The 19,377-nt window shown below is 49.7% G+C and overlaps 1 protein-coding gene and 1 pseudogene across 1 annotated transcript; one reads left to right on the forward strand and one right to left on the reverse strand.

Annotated features, from left to right (window-relative positions):
* The first annotated feature begins 740 nt into the window (after positions 1-740).
* LOC138984653 (heme-binding protein 1 pseudogene) lies at positions 741-1,802 on the forward strand (annotated as a pseudogene).
* A 10,574-nt stretch (positions 1,803-12,376) lies between these two features.
* GRM2 (glutamate metabotropic receptor 2) lies at positions 12,377-19,181 on the reverse strand. Its single transcript, XM_070358955.1, has 5 exons — positions 19,158-19,181; positions 17,126-17,963; positions 14,529-15,604; positions 12,677-12,857; positions 12,377-12,450 (listed from the first exon to the last, which is right to left on the reverse strand). Exons 1-5 carry the CDS (start codon positions 19,179-19,181, stop codon positions 12,377-12,379), a joined length of 2,193 nt encoding a protein of 730 aa, XP_070215056.1.
* Between the last annotated feature and the right edge of the window lie 196 nt (positions 19,182-19,377).

The raw sequence follows: 19,377 nt of genomic DNA on the forward strand, positions 1-19,377 counted from the left end.
AACAATTCCATTTACAATCACATCAAAAGAAATAAAATACCTAGGAATAAATCTAAGGAGGTAAAAGATCTGTATTTGGAAAACTTTAACAGGCTGATGAAAGAAACTGAAGATGACACAAACTGATAGAAAGATATATCATGTTCATGGATTAGAAGAATTAACACTGTTAAAATGACCATACTATCCAAAGCAATCTACAAATTCTGTGAAATCTCTATCAATACACCAATGGCATTCTTCACAGATCTAGAACAAATAATTCTAAAAATTTTAATAAAATACAAAAGTGCTCAAATAACCAAAACAATCTCGATTAAGAAGAACAGAACTGAAGGTATCAGACTCCCTGATTCCAAACTATATTATAAAGCTACAGTCATCAAAACAATATGCACTGGTGTGAAAACAAGACACACAGATCAATGGAACAGAATAGAGAGCCCACAAATGAATCCACACATATATGGGCTCATTATATTAATGATTATATGGGCAATTAAACTATGACAAAGGAGGCAAGAATACACAACGGGAAAAAGACAGCCTCTTCAATAAATAGCGTTGGTAAAACTGGACAGCAGCATGCAAAAGAATCAAACCGGACTACTTTCTTACATCATGTACAAAAATAAATTCAAAATGCATTTAAAAACAAAATATAATATTGTATGTCAACTATACTTCAATAAAAAATAAAAATAAATGGATTGAAAAATAAAAGGCTTGACCCTCCTGCGCTCGCCCGGGATCCCTGCTCGTGCCGGCTGCGCCAGCCCTTTCCCCCTACCCCGTGTTTCCCCGCGCGTCTTGAGCACCACGGCGACACCATGTTGGGCATGATCAAGAACTCGCTGTTTGGGAGCGTAGAGACTTGGCCTTGGCAGGTCCTGAGCAAAGGGAGCAAGGGAGATGTCTTCTATGAGGAGAGGGCCTGTGAAGGCAGGAAGTTTGCCACAGTGGAAGTGACAGATAAGCCTGTGGATGAGGCTCTGAGGGAGGCAATGCCTAAAGTCATGAAGTATGTGGGAGGCTCCAATGATAAGGGACTCGGAATGGGGATGACAGTTCCTATTTCCTTTGCTGTGTTCCCCAGTGACGATGGGGACCTACAGAAGAAATTAAAAGTCTGGTCCCGGATTCCAAACAAGTTTCAAAGTGACCCGCCAGCTCCCAGCGATGACAGCATTAAGATCGAAGACAGGGAAGGCATCACTGTCTATTCCACGCAGTTTGGTGGTTATGCTAAGGCAGCTGATTACACTGCCCAAGCCGCCCAGCTGCGGTCCGCCCTGGAGAGCACAGCCAAGTACCAGACTGACTTCTACTTCTGCACCGGGTATGACCCTCCCATGAAGCCCTACGGACGTCGCAACGAGGTCTGGCTGGTGAAGAGCAGTGAATGAGTCACTGGCTGTGCCCCAAGCTCCGCGGGGGTCTGCATCTGTGCCCACTTCCCCTGGGAAGAAGCAGCGCCCCCGTGCCACTCCAGCAGAACCAACTTCCCTTCAGAGCCAGTCACTGCCAATTTCCTGAGATAAGCATGGTCCAGATGCTGAGGCTCTGTTTCTCTTGGTGGGAAATAACGTACCCACGATACACATGCATCCTTCTAATTGACTAATAGACAATTCAGTGGTAGGCCAGAAAAACCCAGCAGCATTTTTCCAGCTCTCTGGATCCCCTAAAAACAGATATTTACAAATCATGAAAACTGTATTTTTATTAATCCACGAAGAAGTGTGATTTACGCGTGATCTTTCATATGTAATTCTTAGAAGAGCTTTCTTTAAAAAGAAGCCAAAAATAAAGATCTTTAACTTAAAACAGCTGAAAAAAAAAAAAGAAAGAAAAATAAAAGGCTTAAATTTAACACCTAAAACCATAAAACTTCTAGAAGAAAACATAAGCTGTAAGTTTTTTGACACTGGTCTTGATAATTCTTTTGCATGTGTCTCCTCAGGAAAGGGAAACAAAACCAAATGGGACTATATCAAACTAAAAAGCTTTTGCACAGTAAAGGAAACTATTAATGAAGTGAAAAGGCCACTTACTGAATTACAGAAGATATAACTGCAAATGATCTATCTGATAAGGGGTTAATATCCAAAATATACAAAAACTCAAACAACTCAAGATAGAAAGAATACACCCAACTCTCACATCCATACGTGACTCCTGGAAAAACCACAGCTTTGATAAAATGGACCTTTGTTGGCAAAGTAATGTTTCTGCTTTTTAATATGCTGTCTAGGCTAGTCATAGCTTTTCTTCCAAGGAGCAAGCATCTTTTAATTTCATGGCTGCAGTCACCATCTTCAGTGATTTTGGAGCCCCCAAAAATAAAGTCTGTCACCATTTCCATTGTTTTCCCATCTATTTGCCATGAAGTGATGGGACCAGATGCCATGATCTTAGTTTTCTGAATGTTGAGCTTTAAGCCAACTTTTTCACTCTCCTCTTTCACTTTCATCAAGAGGCTCTTTAATTCTTCTTCACTTTCTGTCATAAGGGTGGTGTCATCCACATATCTGAAGTTACTGATATTTCTCCCAGCAATCTTGACTCCAGCTTGTGCTTCATCCAGCCCAGCGTTTCTCATGATGTACTCTGCATATAAGTTAAATAAGCAGGGTGACAATATTCAGCCTTGATCTACTCCTTTCCCATTTTCTTTCATTACCTCCATCATAGTTTGGTCTCAGGTCAAACAACAGGGAGGGATCACAGCCCCACCCATCAACAGAAAATTGGATTAAAGATTTACTGAGCATGGCCCCGCCCATCAGAACAAGACCCAGTTTCTCCCAGTCAGTCTCTCCCATCAGGAAGTTTCCATAAGCCTCTTATCCTTATCCATCAAAGAGCAGACAGAATGAAAACTACAATCACAGAAAACTAATCAAACTGATCACATGGACCACAGCCTTGTCTAATTCAATGAAACTATGAGCCATGCCATGTAGGGCCACCCAAGACGGATGGGTCATGGTGGAGAGTTCTGACAAAATGTGGTCTACTGGAGAAGGGAATGGCAAACCACTTCAGTATTCTTGCCTTGAGAACCCCATGAACAGTGTGAAAAGGCAATAAGATATGACAGTGAAAGATGAACTCCTCAGGTTGTTAGATACCCACAACATGCTACTGGAGATCAATGGAGAAATAACTCCAGAAAGAATGAAGAGACAGACCCAAAGCAAAAACAACTCCCAGTTGTTGATGTGACTGGTGATGGAAGTAAAGTCCAATGCTGTAAAGAACAATACTGCATAGGAACCTGGAATGTTGGGTCCATGAATCAAGGAAAATTGGAAGTGGTCAAACAGGAGATGGCAAGGGTGAACATTGACATTTCAGGAATCAGTGAACTAAAATGGACTGGAATGGGCAAATTTAACTTATATCTACTACTGTGGGCAAGAATCCCTTAGAAGAAATGGAGTAGCCCTCATAGTTAACAAAAGAGTCCAAAATGCAGTACTTGGATGCTGTTAGGTAGGTAGGAGTCCAAAATGGTGGTGGCTAAAAGACAAGGAAGGGAAAAGCCTTCGAATAGAACAAAGGAAGGTCAAAGGAAGGTCCGAGGACCAGAGTGAAGACTTAAGGTAGAACAAACAGCACTCCTGGCTAAGCCCAATTTGCATAGGGCAGGCCCAGGTGGAGGAAAAAACATATAAAAGGAGGAGCCAACTACTCTTTCTCTCTCTCCCATGTGTATGCGCTCTTTCTTTCTCTCTCCCTCTCTCCCTCCCCTGCACGCTTCTCCACTCTCTTCTCTTCGAGTCTTTGGGTTGGCATGCCCTCACGCTTCGAAGATGGATTCTCCTGCTATCTTCTAAATAAAATAGAGCTGTAACACTGATTTGCCTAAGAGCTATCACACGGTTTTTCCAAGACCTGAGAGCTGTGACGCACCGAGGGCTTTAATGTCCGTCGCTCCAAATCTTTGTTGTGACGAGACAAAGAACCAAGGAACATACACTCGCGTGACAGGTGCAATCTCAAAAACGACAGAATGATCTCAGTTTGTTTCCAAGGCAAACCATTCAATATCACAGTAATTCAAGTCTATGCCCCAACCAGTAATGCTGAAGAAGATGAAGTTGAGTGGTTCTATGAAGACCTACAAGACCTTCTAGAACTAACACCCAAAAAACATGTCCTTTTCATCATAGGGGACTGGAATGCAAAAGTAGGAAGTCAAGAGACACCTGGAGTAACAGGCAAATTTGGTCTTGGAGTACAAAATGAAGCTGGGCAGTGGCTAAAAGAGTTTTGCCAAGAGAATGCACTGGTCATAGCAAACACCCTCTTCCAACAACACAAGAGAAGACTCTACACATGGACATCACCAGATGGTCAATACAGAAATCAGATTGATTATATTCTTTGCAGCCAAAGATGGAGAAGTGCTGGGAGCGAGCTCCGCCTGTGGCAAAGGTTATGAGGAAGGAGGCTTGGCATACGCAAAGGCGGGATCGAGCCTCAGGAGTTCCCCTGGAAATTCTCAAGTATCTACCCCCCAAACCAGAGTTTGCCTACTTTCTGCTTTGTGCTTTCACCTACACCTCTGACTTTATGGGGGGCTGTCCCCCACTACCTCTCTCTGAAAAAAGAGTTAGCTTACAGCTCCAGTTAATAATTCCTGGGTGTGACAGTGTTTCAACCTACAAACTCCTTTGGAAGTCCTCTAGCCTGTCTGAATAGGTTTTTCCGGCCACATGTGATTGCTCAGAGCCTCCCAACTGTGAGAGACATAAGATGTTCTAAACTGTCTAAATACAGAGTCCTTTGAGCAGTTAAAAGATTGATTAGAAATTGTATTGGTGAAGGGTTTTTCACTTGTTGGGCCAATGTTTGCTGCTAAGTCTCCATATCCCTTACCTGCTGTGTCCCTGGCAGTGTATTGATTAATATAATTGGTGTAAGTAGTAGCTTTAATGTTTGCAACCTGGGACCCTTGAGTTAATTCTTTTTCTTGTTATAGCTCACCACACCTTTGCTCTGTAAGAATGCAACTTTATCTAATGCTTTTGAGGGTGGTGCTTGACTAATCACCTTTAGAGAAAAATAAGTTTTCTGAAGAAAGGGTCTTAAAATGTTAACAGGCCTCCAGGCCAGAAGATGATGCAAATCACCTAAACTTTTGCATATGATAAGTTTGCAGGAAGAAAGCCTGGCTTACTACACAACTCTACCCCTTCCCCCATTATCCTCTATGCATAACTTAAGGTATAAAAACTACTTTGGAAAATAAAGTGCAGGCCTTGTTCACCGAAACTTGGTCTCCGCATGTCGTTCTTTCTCTTACCTTCTGGCTGAATTATTCAGCCTCTTTTCTCCACTGAATTTCCTCACTGAGCTATCCTTATTTCAGCCTCTTTTCTTAACTGAATTTTCCTACTGAGCTATCCTTATTCTATTACTCTTTATATCCTTAATTAACATTTAATTAAGCAGTTGTTTGCGGATCCTTGCCAACGCCGTCCCCGCTTCAAATTCCCTGGATCCACCGGGGCTAGACCCCGGCAGAGAAGCTCTATACAGTCAGCAAAAACAAGACCGGGAGCTGACTGTGGCTCAGATCATGAACTCCTTATTGCCAAATCAAACTTAAATTGAAGAAAGTAGGGAAAACCACTAGATCATTCAGGTATGACCTAAATCAAATCCCTTATGATTATACAGTGGAAGTGACAAATAAACTCCAGGGATTAGATCTGATAGACAAGAGTGCCTGAAGAACTATGGATAGAGGTTTGTGACATTGTACAGGAGGCAGTGATTAAGACCATCCCCAAGAAAAAGAAATGCAGAAAGGCAAAATGGTTGTCTGAGGAGGTCTTACAAATAGCTGAGGAAAGAAAAGAAGTGAAAGGAAAAGGAGAAAAGGAAAGATATACCCATTTGAATGCAGAGTTCCAAAGAACAGCAAGGAGAGATAAGAAAGCCTTCCTCAGGGATCAATGCAAAGAAATAGAGAAAAACAATAGAATGGGAAAGATCTTTTCAAGACAATTAGAGGTACCAAGGGAACATTTCAAGTAAAGATGTGCATAATAAAGGACAGAAATAGTATGGACCCAACAGAAGCAGAAGATAGTAAGAAGAGGTGGCAAGAATACACAGAAGAACTATGCGAAAAAGATCTTCATGACCCAGATAATCACGATGGTGTGATCACCTACCTAGAGCCAGACATCCCGGAATGCAAAGTCAAGTGGACCAGTTGAGCTATTTCAAATCCTCAAAGATGATGCTGTGAAAGTGCTGCACTCAATATGCCAGCAAATTTGGAAAACTTGGCAGTGGCCACAGGATTGGAAAAGGTAAGTTTTCATTCCAATCCCAAAGAAGGGCAATTCCAAAGAATGTTCAAACTACTGCATGATTGCACTCATCTCACACACTAGTGAAGTAATGTTCAAAATTCTCCAAGTAAGGCTTCAACATTATGTGAACTGTGAACTTCCAGATGTTCAAGCTGGATTTAGAAAAGGCAGAGGAGGTTTGACAGACAAATTGCCAACATCTGTTGGATCATCGAGAAAGCAGGAGAGTTCCAAAAAAATCTACTTCTGCTTTATCGACTACGTGAAAGCCTTTGACTGTGTGGATTACAGCAAACTGTGGAAAATATTAAAGAGATGGGAATACCAGACCACCTTACCTGCCTCCTGAGAAATTCGTATGCAGGTCAAGAAGCAACAGTTAGAACTGGATATGGAACAACAGACTGGTTCAAAATTTGGAATAAATATTAGATGACTAAGTAAGTTTGTTCGGTTGTTGTTTAGTCGCTATACCATGTGTGCTCTTTTATGACCCCATGGACTGTAGCCCTCCAAGATCTTCTGTCCAAAGGATTCTCCAGGCAAGTATACTGGAGTGGGCTTCCATTTCCTTCCAGGGAATCTTCCCAACCCAGGGATCAGACCCTGAATTGTGTCTCCTGAATTGGCAGGCAGATTCTTTACCACTGAGCCACCAAACAGAATTTAAACATGATGAAACTGATGAAATCTAACAGGGAAAAACTACTAATCAATGCTCTAATTTCATTTTAATGCAGTGTAAAATTACTAATTCATGAGAAATGTTCTCAATTTCTCAACAAGGAATTAATCAATCAATATAGTCTAAAATGAGAATATGGTTAATAAAAAAGAAATCATAATGCTGCAAGACTGCCAGGGTGAGTTTCAGATTTTGTGAATCAAGCTCACAAGACACAAGAGGCTGTCCCAGCACCAAATTTATTTCACTTGGAGAAATGATCCAGGACAGGGATCTCAGTGTCCCAAGGTTCATGAGATTCAGAGTCTCTCATACCATCATCCCTGAGGGATGGGAACCAATGTGAGTACAGACGCAAGCACAGAAAAGCTACAGTGTCTGGGCTCCCTTCTCTGAAATACCTCAACAGCCCCATAGCATCTGTGTCTGTCTGCCTTGCACCCATCCTTGCATTGGCAATGCACCAGTGACAGGTTAGACAATCAGCAACCCTCGGACCAGATGCAGTGGGCCTCAGAAAGGGCTAGCATCAGCTCATCCTCTTCTTGTTCATGTTGCAAGAAGGTTGACCACAGGTCAAACTCTCCTTCAATTCCCTGAAACTAAAGGGATATTCACCTCTAAATTTCACTGTCTCTTTTGTTAAACATACAGAGATCTTTCAGGGGAAAAATATCTTTAGAGGTGAAGAAACGTATGTGAAGTTCAGAGTTTATTCAGTTTCACTTCACATTCACTTCCTTCAATTAGAATCAAGTAAAATTAGATCTTAACTAAAAAAATAATCATAAACATATGGCACAATTCCACTTTTATGAAAGTATTTCTATCTCCATTCTATCTGTAAAAATGCATAGAAATATGTTTAGGATGCTGTAAAAATGTCAGTGATGGTTATATTTGAGTGATGAAACGAGGCAATATTTTTATTTTTATTTTGTACTTTTCTGCTTAAATTGTTTATGAGAATTGTTTTCACAGAAAGAATAAAGCGATTTTTCTTTAAAACAAAAACCAAAGCAAACAAAGAAAAAAACCCTGACATTTTGGCAAGAGTCCTCAGGTTTAAAGCTTCCATGTTTACTTTCTTCCTCTTGCTCCTCCCGCCTTCCCCAACCCCAAGCTGCCTCTGTTTTACTCTTCCCTCTCTTACCATTCCCTTTAACACCCCTGCCCCTTTTCTCCTTGCCCTGCTTTCCCCAGTTCTAGCCCCTCTTCCCTAAACTGAGAAAATGCCATCGCTGGCCCACAAGGGTAGGAATGGGAGGCTCCTTCCCTTTTTCTGTAGGAGGTTGGGGGTGGACACATTTTTTTTTTCAGACCCTCAGTGTCTCTTCCTTTCCGCCATACTTCTCACGACCCCCGCCCTCAGGAGCTGATGTGAGAGCAGCCACAGTGAGGTCGGAGGAATGGACAGAGAGCTCTGACCTGAAAGGAGCTCTGCGGCAAACTTCTGACACAATTTGGCCAGGGGAAGAGCTTGAATCTTCTTCCAGGCTCTGCGTCATTCCCTCAGCTCTACTTTTTGTCCCCAACACCTCTGCTATCAATACATCACTAACTTCTTGAGTTGCCATATTCTCTCAAGGATCTGCCTCTGCGGAGGGTTCACTGCCTCCCTACCCCGTACCGGGAGGAGCAGCGAGCAGAGTGCCTTGAACCACCCTCACCCAAGCCCCGTGTTAACAGAGATCCAAGTCCACCCAGACAGGCTGACGGCTACCTACAGTTTACCACAAGAAATTTCCCTCCAGGACTTTCCTGGTGGTCCAGTGGTTAAGAATCTCCCTGCCAATAGAGGAGACACGGGTTCCATCCCTGGTCCGGGAAAATCCCACATGCCGCGGAGCAACTAAGAGTCTAGAGCCTGTTGTCCGCAACAAGAAGCCACCGCACTGAGAATCCTGCGTGCCTCAGCGCAGAGTAGCCCCGGCTCGCCTCTGGCGCAACTAGAGAAACCCGCGCAGCAACAAAAACCAACCACGGCCAATAATAATAATAATAAATAATTTAAAAAAAAATCCATCTGCCAATGCAAGAGACAGGTTCGATTCCTGATCCCGGAAGATCCTTCATACCACCGTGCAACGAAGCCCGGGAGCCGCAACTACTGAAGCCCGCGCGCCCTAAAGCCTGTGCTTCCCAACAAGAGAAGCCACCGCCATCAGCCCGGGCACTGCAACGAGGAGTAGCCCCAGCTACCCTCAATTAGAAAGAGCCAGAGCAACAACCAAGACCCAGTGTGGTAAAATAAATAAATAAATTAATTAATTAAATTAAATTTTAAAATTCCCTCCATTAAACACACACACACACCTCCCCCTAGCGGGGAAAGAATAGGAACATTTCAGGTACACAGTTAAGAGTGTAACACCGCCCCTTCCCCACAGCTTCGCTAACGAACTTATTTAAAGTTGCCCTTTATGCTTCAACTAGTCTCCATCCCAAGCTCACTCTGATTTTCGCGCCTCACTCGCTGTAAATGGGGGGAAAGAACTTTGTCAGATACTTTTCAACCTCGCCGCTCGCTCCTGCACTTCTCATTGTTGCAAGGTACGTCAGAAAAAAACTGCCAACCATTCTCACAGGCAGCTACGGACTGCAACCATAGGAGCTTTCCCTCAGGGTTTGCCTTATTCACCATTTAATTAGCCGCCAGGACGTTCAACTGTGTGGAAATACAAAATGCAGCCTTACTTAAACGGACTGTGAAGGACTTCGCGCTGTGGCCTTGCCGCGGTCCCTTCAAGAGCCCTCTGGCGCCACAAGCCGTCTGGGTGTCGGGAGCCGGGAGGCTCCGCGCCGTGTCGTCCGGGCCGCTGACGTTCGCTGCGCAGCCTCTAGCACCTTCGCGTCTTCTCGCAGTCGCGCACGGTCGCGGAGTTCAGCCCATCCTCTCTGCGGTCCGCCAGAGCCTCCAGCAGCCGGCCCCGCCCCTACGCAGCCTCGCCCTATGGCGACGCGGCGGAGGCGGGACTGGGTTGCTCTCGGGGGCCATGCCCCCGGGATCCACGCCCCGGCGGTAACCCTCGTTTGCTGCCGCGCCGGTCTCTCTCCAGGGTTGCCCGATTGGAAGGGTCCTCGAAGGGACGCCGGGGCCTCGGTCCCCCTAAGAGCAGACACGGTGCCTCCACCTCGCCCCGCCATATCCCCTCCCTGAGCGGAGTCCTGCTATTGGCTGGTCTAAGGGAGCCGGGCTCAGGTGAGATTATCCGCCTACGACACCTGTCGTGGAGTGGAGATGCCAAGGGAGGGGAGGGAGGAGGGGCCCAGGGAAGGAAAGGGATGTGGCCCACAGACTTGAGCACCGACTTGAGGAATTCTTCACTCGCCTCCTGCCCTTCTTCCCCATCCCCAGGCCTCTGGGCCCTTCTCTCTGGATGGGTAGCAGGGATAGAAGGAGATTCTTCACTGACTACCCGTTTGTACCTTTTTGGCTGTGAACCCGGAGAAGGCAATGGCACCCCACTCCAGTGTTCTTGCCTGGAGAATCCCAGGGACGGGGGAGCCTGGTGGGCTGCCGTCTATGGGGTCGCACAGAGTCGGACACGACTGAAGCGACTTAGCAGCAGCAGCTGTGAACCATGTTCGTTGTTGTTTAGTCGCTAAGTCGTGTCCGACTCTGTGCGACCCCATGGACTGTAGCCCACCAGGCTCCTCTGTCCATGGGATTCTCCAGGCAAGTATGTTGGAGTGAGTTACCATTCCCTCCTCCAGGGATCTTCCCGACTCAGAGATCGAACTCGAGTCTCCTACGCCTCCTTTATTGCTGACAGATTCTTTACTGCTGAGCCACTGGGGAAGCCCGGAAACACAGGACGCCCAGTTAAATTTGAGTGTCAGATAAACAATAAAAATATTTAGTATGGGATATACTCACACCAAAAAAAGCTTTCATTGTTGACTGGGCATTCTGTATTTTATTTGGCATCCCTACACCCCAAATATTGGCTCGAGAGGGAAAGCCACTCCTACAATTTTCTTTTTTCAGTTTTCTGTTTTCATTTCTTAAATTGTTAGCCCAAAGTTAAATTGTTAGCCCACAGCCTCACTAGTCTATAGATGCAAACGAATTCACTTAAAAATAACAAATGTCCTTGGCCTGCCCGTCTCCCAGTGCAGGACTTTGTCCCTCTGAGATACCGCACTCTGCGGTTTCCCCCAAAGAGGTTCCTCAGCTCCTGTGGTATTCGGGTGCCCACAGCCCCCTAGGCCACATGAGGGCAGCGGTTGCTTGGGGGCCCAGTGAGGCTGAGCCTGTGCCTCAGCGCCCTCTGCTGGTAAATTCCAGACTGCAATCTCGGAGGCTGCCCGAGGACGCTGGGCTCCACCATCCAACAGCTGAGCGAGTTCCTTTAGGGAGCGAGAAAGGCCTCTTCTCCCTCCTCTCATCGGACTAACACCAGATGGCCTCTCCAGCTCCCCTCTCTGCCCCACCTCCTCCTTCCTCACGATGCTCAAGCCTCCTCTTGCCTCCTCTTGGCTCCCTCCACCTCAGATGTCCAGCCTGGCTCTGCACTGACCAGAGGTTTCTCAAATGCTAGGCAGGAGCCAAGGGTCACAGTCAGCTGCCTCTCCTGCTACATCGCTCGCACTGCCCAAGTTCTGCCCTAGACGGCCAGATGAGCTTGTATCCATTTAAATCTCCCATCCTCACCCCAGTGGTGCTTTGGCCAGTCTGTGGCAGCTCCTTTCAAGGAAGGATGACTTATTCATTTTCTGTCTCTCCATCAGGCGGGATTCGGTCCTCCTAGCACAGGCACAGAGCAGAGTGAGCAAATTCTAGCAAAATGAAGGCTGAGAGCCTGGGGCGGGGATGAAAGGACCTCCCTGGATCAGAGGCAAAGTGTGATTTTCTTTTTTTTAATAAAGACACTTCATTTACAGATAATACAAAATAAACCACAGGACAGACTACTGTGCATGGGGAGGGACAGCCCCTATTTTAACCCCCCTCCCTATCCCAAAATAAGTTATATAAAAAATTTAAAAGGCCCTAAAAGGAGGGAGGGGTAGGGCTGGAAGCACCTTTGCTGATTGGGGATTGGGGCCTGCAGTCCTCAGCCACTCTATTCCAGGGCAGAGTGGACCCTGGCTTGCTCCCTTCCAAGTCCTGGGTCTGGCAAGGAGGGAACACAGCTACAAGGGCAGTTGGTGGTCATTATTGAGGCTCCCAGGCCAGGGATCCCAGCATCTGACTCTAAAGGGTTGGAGTAAGTAGGGTGGCATGTGGTGCTGGGGGTGGGCACGGGGTTGGGATTATTGCAGTGCTCCAGCCATCTTCCTCCTGGCCCTGGACACGGGTCTGCACCAGGTTCTGGGGAGCAGCCATGTTAGGGAAGGAGTGTGGGGATCCTCAAAGCGACGATGTTGTTGAGTCCACCACCTCGCGGCCGTTGCAAACAGTGGGGACAAACTGGGAGCCAGACCCTAGGAAGAGGAAACTGGAGGTTGGGACTAGTCCTGAGATCCCTTCACAGTCGGTGGGCATCAGGGAGGCAGGACTGCGGGGAGCAGCTCACCACTACCCCCCACCCCACTCCTGTTCAGCCTCATCTAGGGGGCACTCCACCCCCAGCCAAAGAATCTCAGCAACCCAGGAAATGGCCCCCATGCTGATAGCTGGGGCGGGGGCTTATCACAGATGGACGCTGACCTTGGCCAAGGCTGGAGCTGGCTCTGGCAGCTGCACTGCCGAAGCGGCTGGTGGGCGTGCGGTGGCTGACCACGTTCTTTTGCGGCTGAAACAGGATGATGTGCAGCTTGGGTGCAAACAGACAGCCGAGAACCACAGAGCCACTGAGGCTGACTGACACGCACATGGTGGTGGTCTGCACCTGTGGTGGGAGAGGTCAAGGATGAGTCTGTCCCACAGGCCTGGCCATTGCCCCGGGAACCCTGCCTGGGTGGTGGGGTAGGGAGCAGGGGAGACCGTAAGCATCCAGCACTGGGCCTTGGTCCGTTTGCCAAGCCCCAGAGAATTTTTAGGAAGGTTGGGCACAGTCCCAGCATCAGCCTCAGTGCACCGTCTTCCAGGAAGACCAAAGTTCTAGCTGTGGGGTTAGGGTGAACATGCAAGGTGCATGTATGCATGGGAGTGTGTGTGCAGGCATGTGTGTGTGTGTATAGGGGTGCAGGCATGGAGTGCTGGTATGTAACCGCATGTGTATCTATATGCGGGTGTGTGTGCAGGGATTGGTGAGTGTGCAGTTGTGTGTGAAAGTGTAGGATGCATGTGTACAGATGTGTGTAGGTGGGTAGATATGGATGCATGCCAGCTGTGCAGGTATGTGCACATGTGTGTGAACGTAGGGATACGTGTGTGTGCATGCGTGTTTGGGATCAGTGTGTGTACCTCCCGGCTGAGTCCTTAGCCACTTATGACTAGCATGCAAGTGCAAATAATATGCAAATGCAGGCTGAGTCACAGCAGATTCCCTCCCCAGCTCTGGCCTCCACTGCCCAGGCAGGTGGTCCAGCAGGTGCACGAGCAGCCAAGCCCAGCTGGCCCTGGCCCTGGCCCTGCCCACCGTACCTCTGTCCTGAGGGAGGGGGCCTTTGCAAGGGCTGTGGCCTCGATTTTCCTGCTCCTTTAATTGTTAAGATTGTCAGCTCAGACCCTGCTCTATACTCCCATGCTGAGTGACCTAAGGGAAGGGATTGAACCTCCCTGAGTCTCCATTTCTTCATCTGGAAAAAGGGGAGAGCCACGGAATTTACTCCAGAGTCATGAGGACCACCCAAGACTATCCTCTTATTGTTCAGAGCGCCCCTCACCTGTCACCTCCTCGGAGAGGCCTTCCCTGAGCGCCCCATCTGAAGCAGCCATTGTCCCTTGAAGCCGAGCGGACCCGTGGAGCATTCAGTGCCAGTTGGAATTTTGCTTGGAAGCCACCAACTGGGGTACAGTTTTCACCTGCTTTGACCTTCCTGAACTCTACATCCCAGATCACCTCCCACTCCTTGCTTCACCTTTCCTGACTTCCCTAGTTTCATCTCTCAACCTGAGAGTCACACAGCTCCAGGGGTCCCACGTCACGCTGCCCAGCTCCAAGGGGCCTCACAGCATCACACCCTTTGGGGCTGCTGGCTCCACAGCCCTGCCCTGCCATTCCCATTCCTGCCTCCTTCTCACCTCTGCCTACCTTTCCACCATGTACACACCCCACCGCAACTCAAGGCAGGGAGGCAGAGGGGAGGGCAATGCAGACCCTCTGTTCCGATCAGTTTTCATATTGACTGTCCTCCTCACCTCCACCCTACCTATTCCAACCTGACTGCACTGCAGAGTTCAGTTCCAGAACTCCTTCTAGGCCCCACTCAGCCTTCCCACCTTGCCCTCCAGTCCCAACTGGGCCACCATAAGCTGTGAGCTCCTGGGTGAGCATTTAACCTGTTGGAGCCTCAGAGTTATCAGAAGACTCAACAAGGTACCAGGAAACAGAAGGTCCCGTGTCCTGCTCTGCCCCGCCCCCCTACCTCAGCCTGCCCTTGAGCAGGTCACTCACCCGGTAATCACTGGAGGTGACATAGAAGATGGGCAGGAAGGCGAGCCAGATAATGCAGGTAGTGTACATGGTAAAGCCGATGAACTTGGCCTCATTGAAGTTCTCGGGGCACTTGCGGGTCTTGAAGGCATAGAGCGTGCAGAGCGCAATGAGGAGCACATTGTAGGCCAGCGAGCCCAGCATGCTTGCATCGCGGTGGTTACAGCGCAATGTCACTACCTCCCGCCGCTCAGGGGCTGTCTCCTTGCCTGTGCCTGGGGCCTCCACCACCAGCCAGGTGGCCACGATGAGCAGCTGGCCCGAGATAAGGGCCAGGCAGATGGCCACCTGCGAGGCAGGGCTGATGAAGCGCGGCCGCTGGGCTCCCTCCCGGGCCCCACCAAAGATGCGTGCGATGCGGTTGGTCTTGGTGAGCAGAGCTGAGTAGCAGACGGAGAAGGCAGTGCCCAAACCGAGGCGCCGTAAGGTGCACACTGCTGTGGATGGCTTGGCGATGAAGACAAAGGTCATGCAGTAGCAGAGGAAGACGCCACCCAGCAGGATGTAGCAGAGCTCTCGGCCCGAGGCCTTGACCACAGGGGTGGCGTTGTGCCTTACAAAGACACCCAGCACAAACAGGGTGGCCAGGGCGCCTAGGCAGGCGATGGTGACAGGTCCCACGGCCCAGGCATCGCCCCAGCGGATGTATTCCTGGGGCAGCTCAAAGCAGCCGGTGAGGCTGGCATTGGGCCAGTAGCCCAGGCCACAGTCGGCGCAGGTGAACTCATCCAGCCGGTACTCATAGGGCTGGCAGGGAATGCAGAGCCAGCAGCAGACCTCCCCCGGCTGCACGCTCTTCACCTCGTTCTGGAGGCAGGGTTCACTGCAGCGAGAGGCGGGCAGGGGGCCGGCTGAGGGTGAGGCCCAGGGGATGAGGCTGGTGTCCAGGGTCAGGCCTTCTGCCCAGTAGCCCACCTTCTGGTAGCGATAGCGCCCACCGCCTGCCCGCAGGTAGGTGAAGATGTTGTAGCGACCAATACCGTCCCCAAAGCGGTCGAAGCGGACCTCGCTGTGGGTATCAGCTGGGCGGAAGGGGGCTGGGGTTGGGGAGGGAAGGAAGAGAGGATTGGATTGGTGGGTCATCCTGATGTGACCTCAGCCCTAACATGGAACCCAAACCCCAGAGCTGAAGTCAGTCCTTGTCCTTCTGATCCTCGCCCCAGCACTAAAGCCTGCCTAACCTCAGCCATTTTTCTAAATGAGAGGCCTAAATAAATAACAGACCCCAACCCCAAGCCCCAAACAGAACCCCAGCCTTGAAATTCAGGCATCTCCACAAACCTAATGCCCACACCAACTCAACCATGACTCCCAAAACCCAGTCTTAGACTTTCCAACCCAAACCCCAACTGTATCCCAAAACACACCACAGCCCTTTCTCCAAACTTAACATGGAGACCTCCAAAAGCTAAACTTGACCTTAGGTCTAGTCCTGGTCCTACTTAATCCCATCAGTGATAACTCCAGCTCCAACCCCCCACCAGTCCTAACACTGATTGCAGTATAAGCGAATCCCAACCTCAGTGGTCACCTGGAACCACTGATGTTTACCAGAATGTGCTTGGCAGGCAGCTCACAAATCACTCCACTTCCCAACCCCAGCCCCCTGTGATCCTCACATTGCCCAACCAGGCTGAGAAGGCAGGGACCCCACGTTCAAGTTAGCAGATGATATGCTTAAGACCCCATGGTGAGTGGTGCAGCCTGGAGTCAAATGCAGGTCCCCCACAGCCTCTACTCTTTCTACCCAGTCCTCGAAGTCCTTAAAATCCAACTTGAGCCCTACTATAAATTCCACTTAGCCCAGAGGGCTAAATTTAGCCTTGCTCTAATGTCAACCCAATCAGACCCAAATGCAACACTAACCCCCAGCCTGACTCTCCCATAACTCTGAATGTCAATCTTATAGGAATTGCTACTCTTCTTGATCCTGGTCCAGAGCTCCAAGCTTTGTCAGCTCTGGCACCCTCTCTCGCTGTTCCTGCAGTCATTCTTTCTGAAGCACAGTGATGACTCTGTGGCATTTATTTTTCTTGAAGCTGGAACTTTTATTAAGATAACTTTTGGTTTGAAGAGACCATGGCCACCTCGAGTGGAAAAGCAAGATTAGGAATAGAAATTTTCCTGGAAAATAGAGGGTCATCCTTTTTTTTTTTTTTTTTTTTTTTAGAGGGTCATCCTGATGCACCTTTATTCTCACTCTTTCTGATATCCTGCTGCCTGATAACAGGCTTGAGGTCTCCCAATTCTACTCCCTGCGTGATAAAGAGGCAGGAGATAGAAGGCAAGGCCCAAGCAGGAAGCAGAGACCCTCACAGTGCAGAGCCAGGCCAGATGTCTACTCCCTGGAAGGATCTCAGGAAGTGGCACCTCAGGCCTGGCTCCTGTTGGAGACTTCCCTGCCTGGCTGGCCTTGTCCCAACTCTGACACCAGCCCTTTGGTAAGTCCCTGACTTGCGGTGGGCTGTATTTTCCTAGCCATGTGCTAGAACCTGAGGGCCTGCTCCCTCTCACCCTCCGAGAGCCAGCAGCCTGGTGGACCTGGCTGGCACCATTACCATCGAACTTGACATTGAGCACGAAGTCTTTGTAGAGGCGGCGCCCGTTGACGGGTTGCATTGCATCACAGAGGCGGGTGGTGTTGGGGCAGAGGGCGCGATGCATGTTGTGCAGGGCGTGGGCCATGGCATACACAGCATTGACCACAAACATGATCTTGGACTCTTGCTCAAAGGGCACAGCCCTCAGGGAGTGAGCCGCACAGTCTTGCTGCCGGAAGCTGCAGCGGAACCTCTGCTCCCAAAACTCACGGAACCAGGGGTTCCGGCTGTTGTTCCACGGGTCCAGGCTCTGGAAGTAGGAGGCAAAGTCGCTGATGGGGTAGGAAGCCAGCTCTATGGTGATGGCGCCTTCAGCAGCACCCTCGCTGCCTGCCACCACACTCTCCAGGGCCCCCCAGCCATCGCTGGCAACCCAGGTGAAGCTGGCATTGAGGCGCTGGGTGGCAGCAAGGAGCTCGCGGGCGTCCTCAGAGCGGGTGAACAGGACAGCCACACGGGCACTGGGCTTCTGAAGCAGGGCTCGCACCACACCCTCGAAGGCCGCGCGGCTCATGGCGCGGCCCACCTTCTCCGAGGTGGCCACGCAGATGTTGCGGGCGCGGGCCTCTAGCTCAAAGGCTTCAATGCCTGTCTCGCCATAGTCACCCTCGGATGCCACGGTGGATACGTAGGTCCAGTTGAAGAAGCGGAGAATCTCAGCCATGGCTTTGGCTTGGAAGAAGTCGGGGGGCACCGTGCGGGCAAAGTAGTCATAGCGGGACTTATCACTCAGCTTGGCACTGGTGGAGGCATAGCTGATCTGAGGGATCTGAAATAGCCGCAGGAGGTTGGCCACCTGCAGTGGGGTGGGTGGGGGGCAGGGGTGGTTGAGAGGGCAAAGATAGAGACCAAGTCAAATGCTGGAGACGGCTGTGCCCCTCAACCCAGCTATCAGACTTTGGGATCAAGTGCCCATGTGGTCATCTATGATGTCTCCCTCTCTCCAAAGACCTACATTGTCTTGGTGTGTCTTCCCCCTGGGGGCAGCAAGTTTTCTGTCCCTTCCTAAGGGCTCAGAAAGACCTAGGGCCAAGGCACCATGGTCCTGAGCCACACTCGAACCCCTCCCCTGTCTCCCTTCAGATGCACAGCTGCAGCAAAAGGAGAGTGCTAAGGAAAAACCTAAGTCCTGGGTAGAGATAGGTTATCCGTTGGCTGCACAGGGAGGAGGCACTGGATGGCCTCTGGGATGCTCGGGGGTCTTAAGCTCTCTATCCCAGAGTAAATTCTGATGGGATGATGGAAAGAGAAGAAAAGGCTCCCCAAAGAAGGAAGACTAAGATTTGAGGGCTCCATAGCCCTGAGAGCCCAAGAGTGGGTCTCTATTGGATGCCCGAGCCTGAAATTAACAAGGCTTCCTGCCTACCTGGCAGCCAGTCTCTCACCCTCAGATCCCTGGGATGTGCCCCTAAGAGTGGGGTCCAGCCAAGAACCTGGTGGCATGGTGGGTGAGAGCAGGGCGTGGCCCAGGTTCCACAAGAGGGAGTCAGGTCCTCTGTTTGCAGCTGGGACATAGACATTTACTCGGGCAGTGTCAGTGCCTTCCCTGTACTGTCTGACTCTGCGCCCCTGGGCAAGTTAGCAAATTCCCTGAACCTCAGTTTCTCATTCCTGCCTTCCAAGGTTGCTAGGCAGATTAAGAATAATGATGTACATGAAGCCCCAGTGCCTGGAAGATGATAGGGATTTCGGTGAGAGAAAAGGGGCAGGAATGTGGACGAACCATTCCAGACAGGTGCAGCTGCAGGATAAAGGACTGAGCCTTGTTTTGACCCAGACAAGGAAAAAGCAGATGGACACTGAGCTGTGGGCCCAGCTGTGGAAGGCAGGCAGCTTGGGGTGAGGCAGAGGTAACTGGGCTCCTGGAGGTAAATACAAGGGGCCCTGAAAAGAATTGTGCAGGGGGGGTGCTGGGAAAGCACCCCAGAGGCCCCTGAAGACATCAGCAGTGGGAGGCTGCCTCCCCATTCCTGCCCCCAGCCCAGGCTACAGATGGAGGTGCTGGTGCAGCCATGCCTGTCTAAGGTACTGCTGGCCACGTCCAGTAGCAGGCCCAGCAGAACCGGTAATTCATTCCCTGCAATAGGGCTGTGAGCAGGCCTCCCTCCCCACCCCAGGCCAGAAGCTGCCTCCATGGTTCAGACTCCTGCTTCCCCTCTCCTAAATAAGCATTCTGGGTCAGTGGTCCCCGCCTGGTTTCTGATGGCAAT

Source organism: Bos mutus, chromosome 22 (genome assembly GCF_027580195.1).
Source record: "Bos mutus isolate GX-2022 chromosome 22, NWIPB_WYAK_1.1, whole genome shotgun sequence".
In the NCBI taxonomy this organism is placed as follows: Eukaryota; Metazoa; Chordata; class Mammalia; order Artiodactyla; family Bovidae; genus Bos; species Bos mutus.

Excerpts from the sequence above, each read along its gene's own strand:
- GRM2 (XM_070358955.1), bottom strand. The coding sequence starts at position 19,181 with ATGGCTGCACCAGCACCTCCATCT. Across the intron at positions 12,858-14,528 it reads TCACCTCCAGTGATTACCGG|GTGCAGACCACCACCATGTG; the intron begins GTGAGTGACCTG and ends CTCCCACCACAG. Across the intron at positions 12,451-12,676 it reads CAGCTCCAGCCTTGGCCAAG|GGTCTGGCTCCCAGTTTGTC; the intron begins GTCAGCGTCCAT and ends TCCTCTTCCTAG.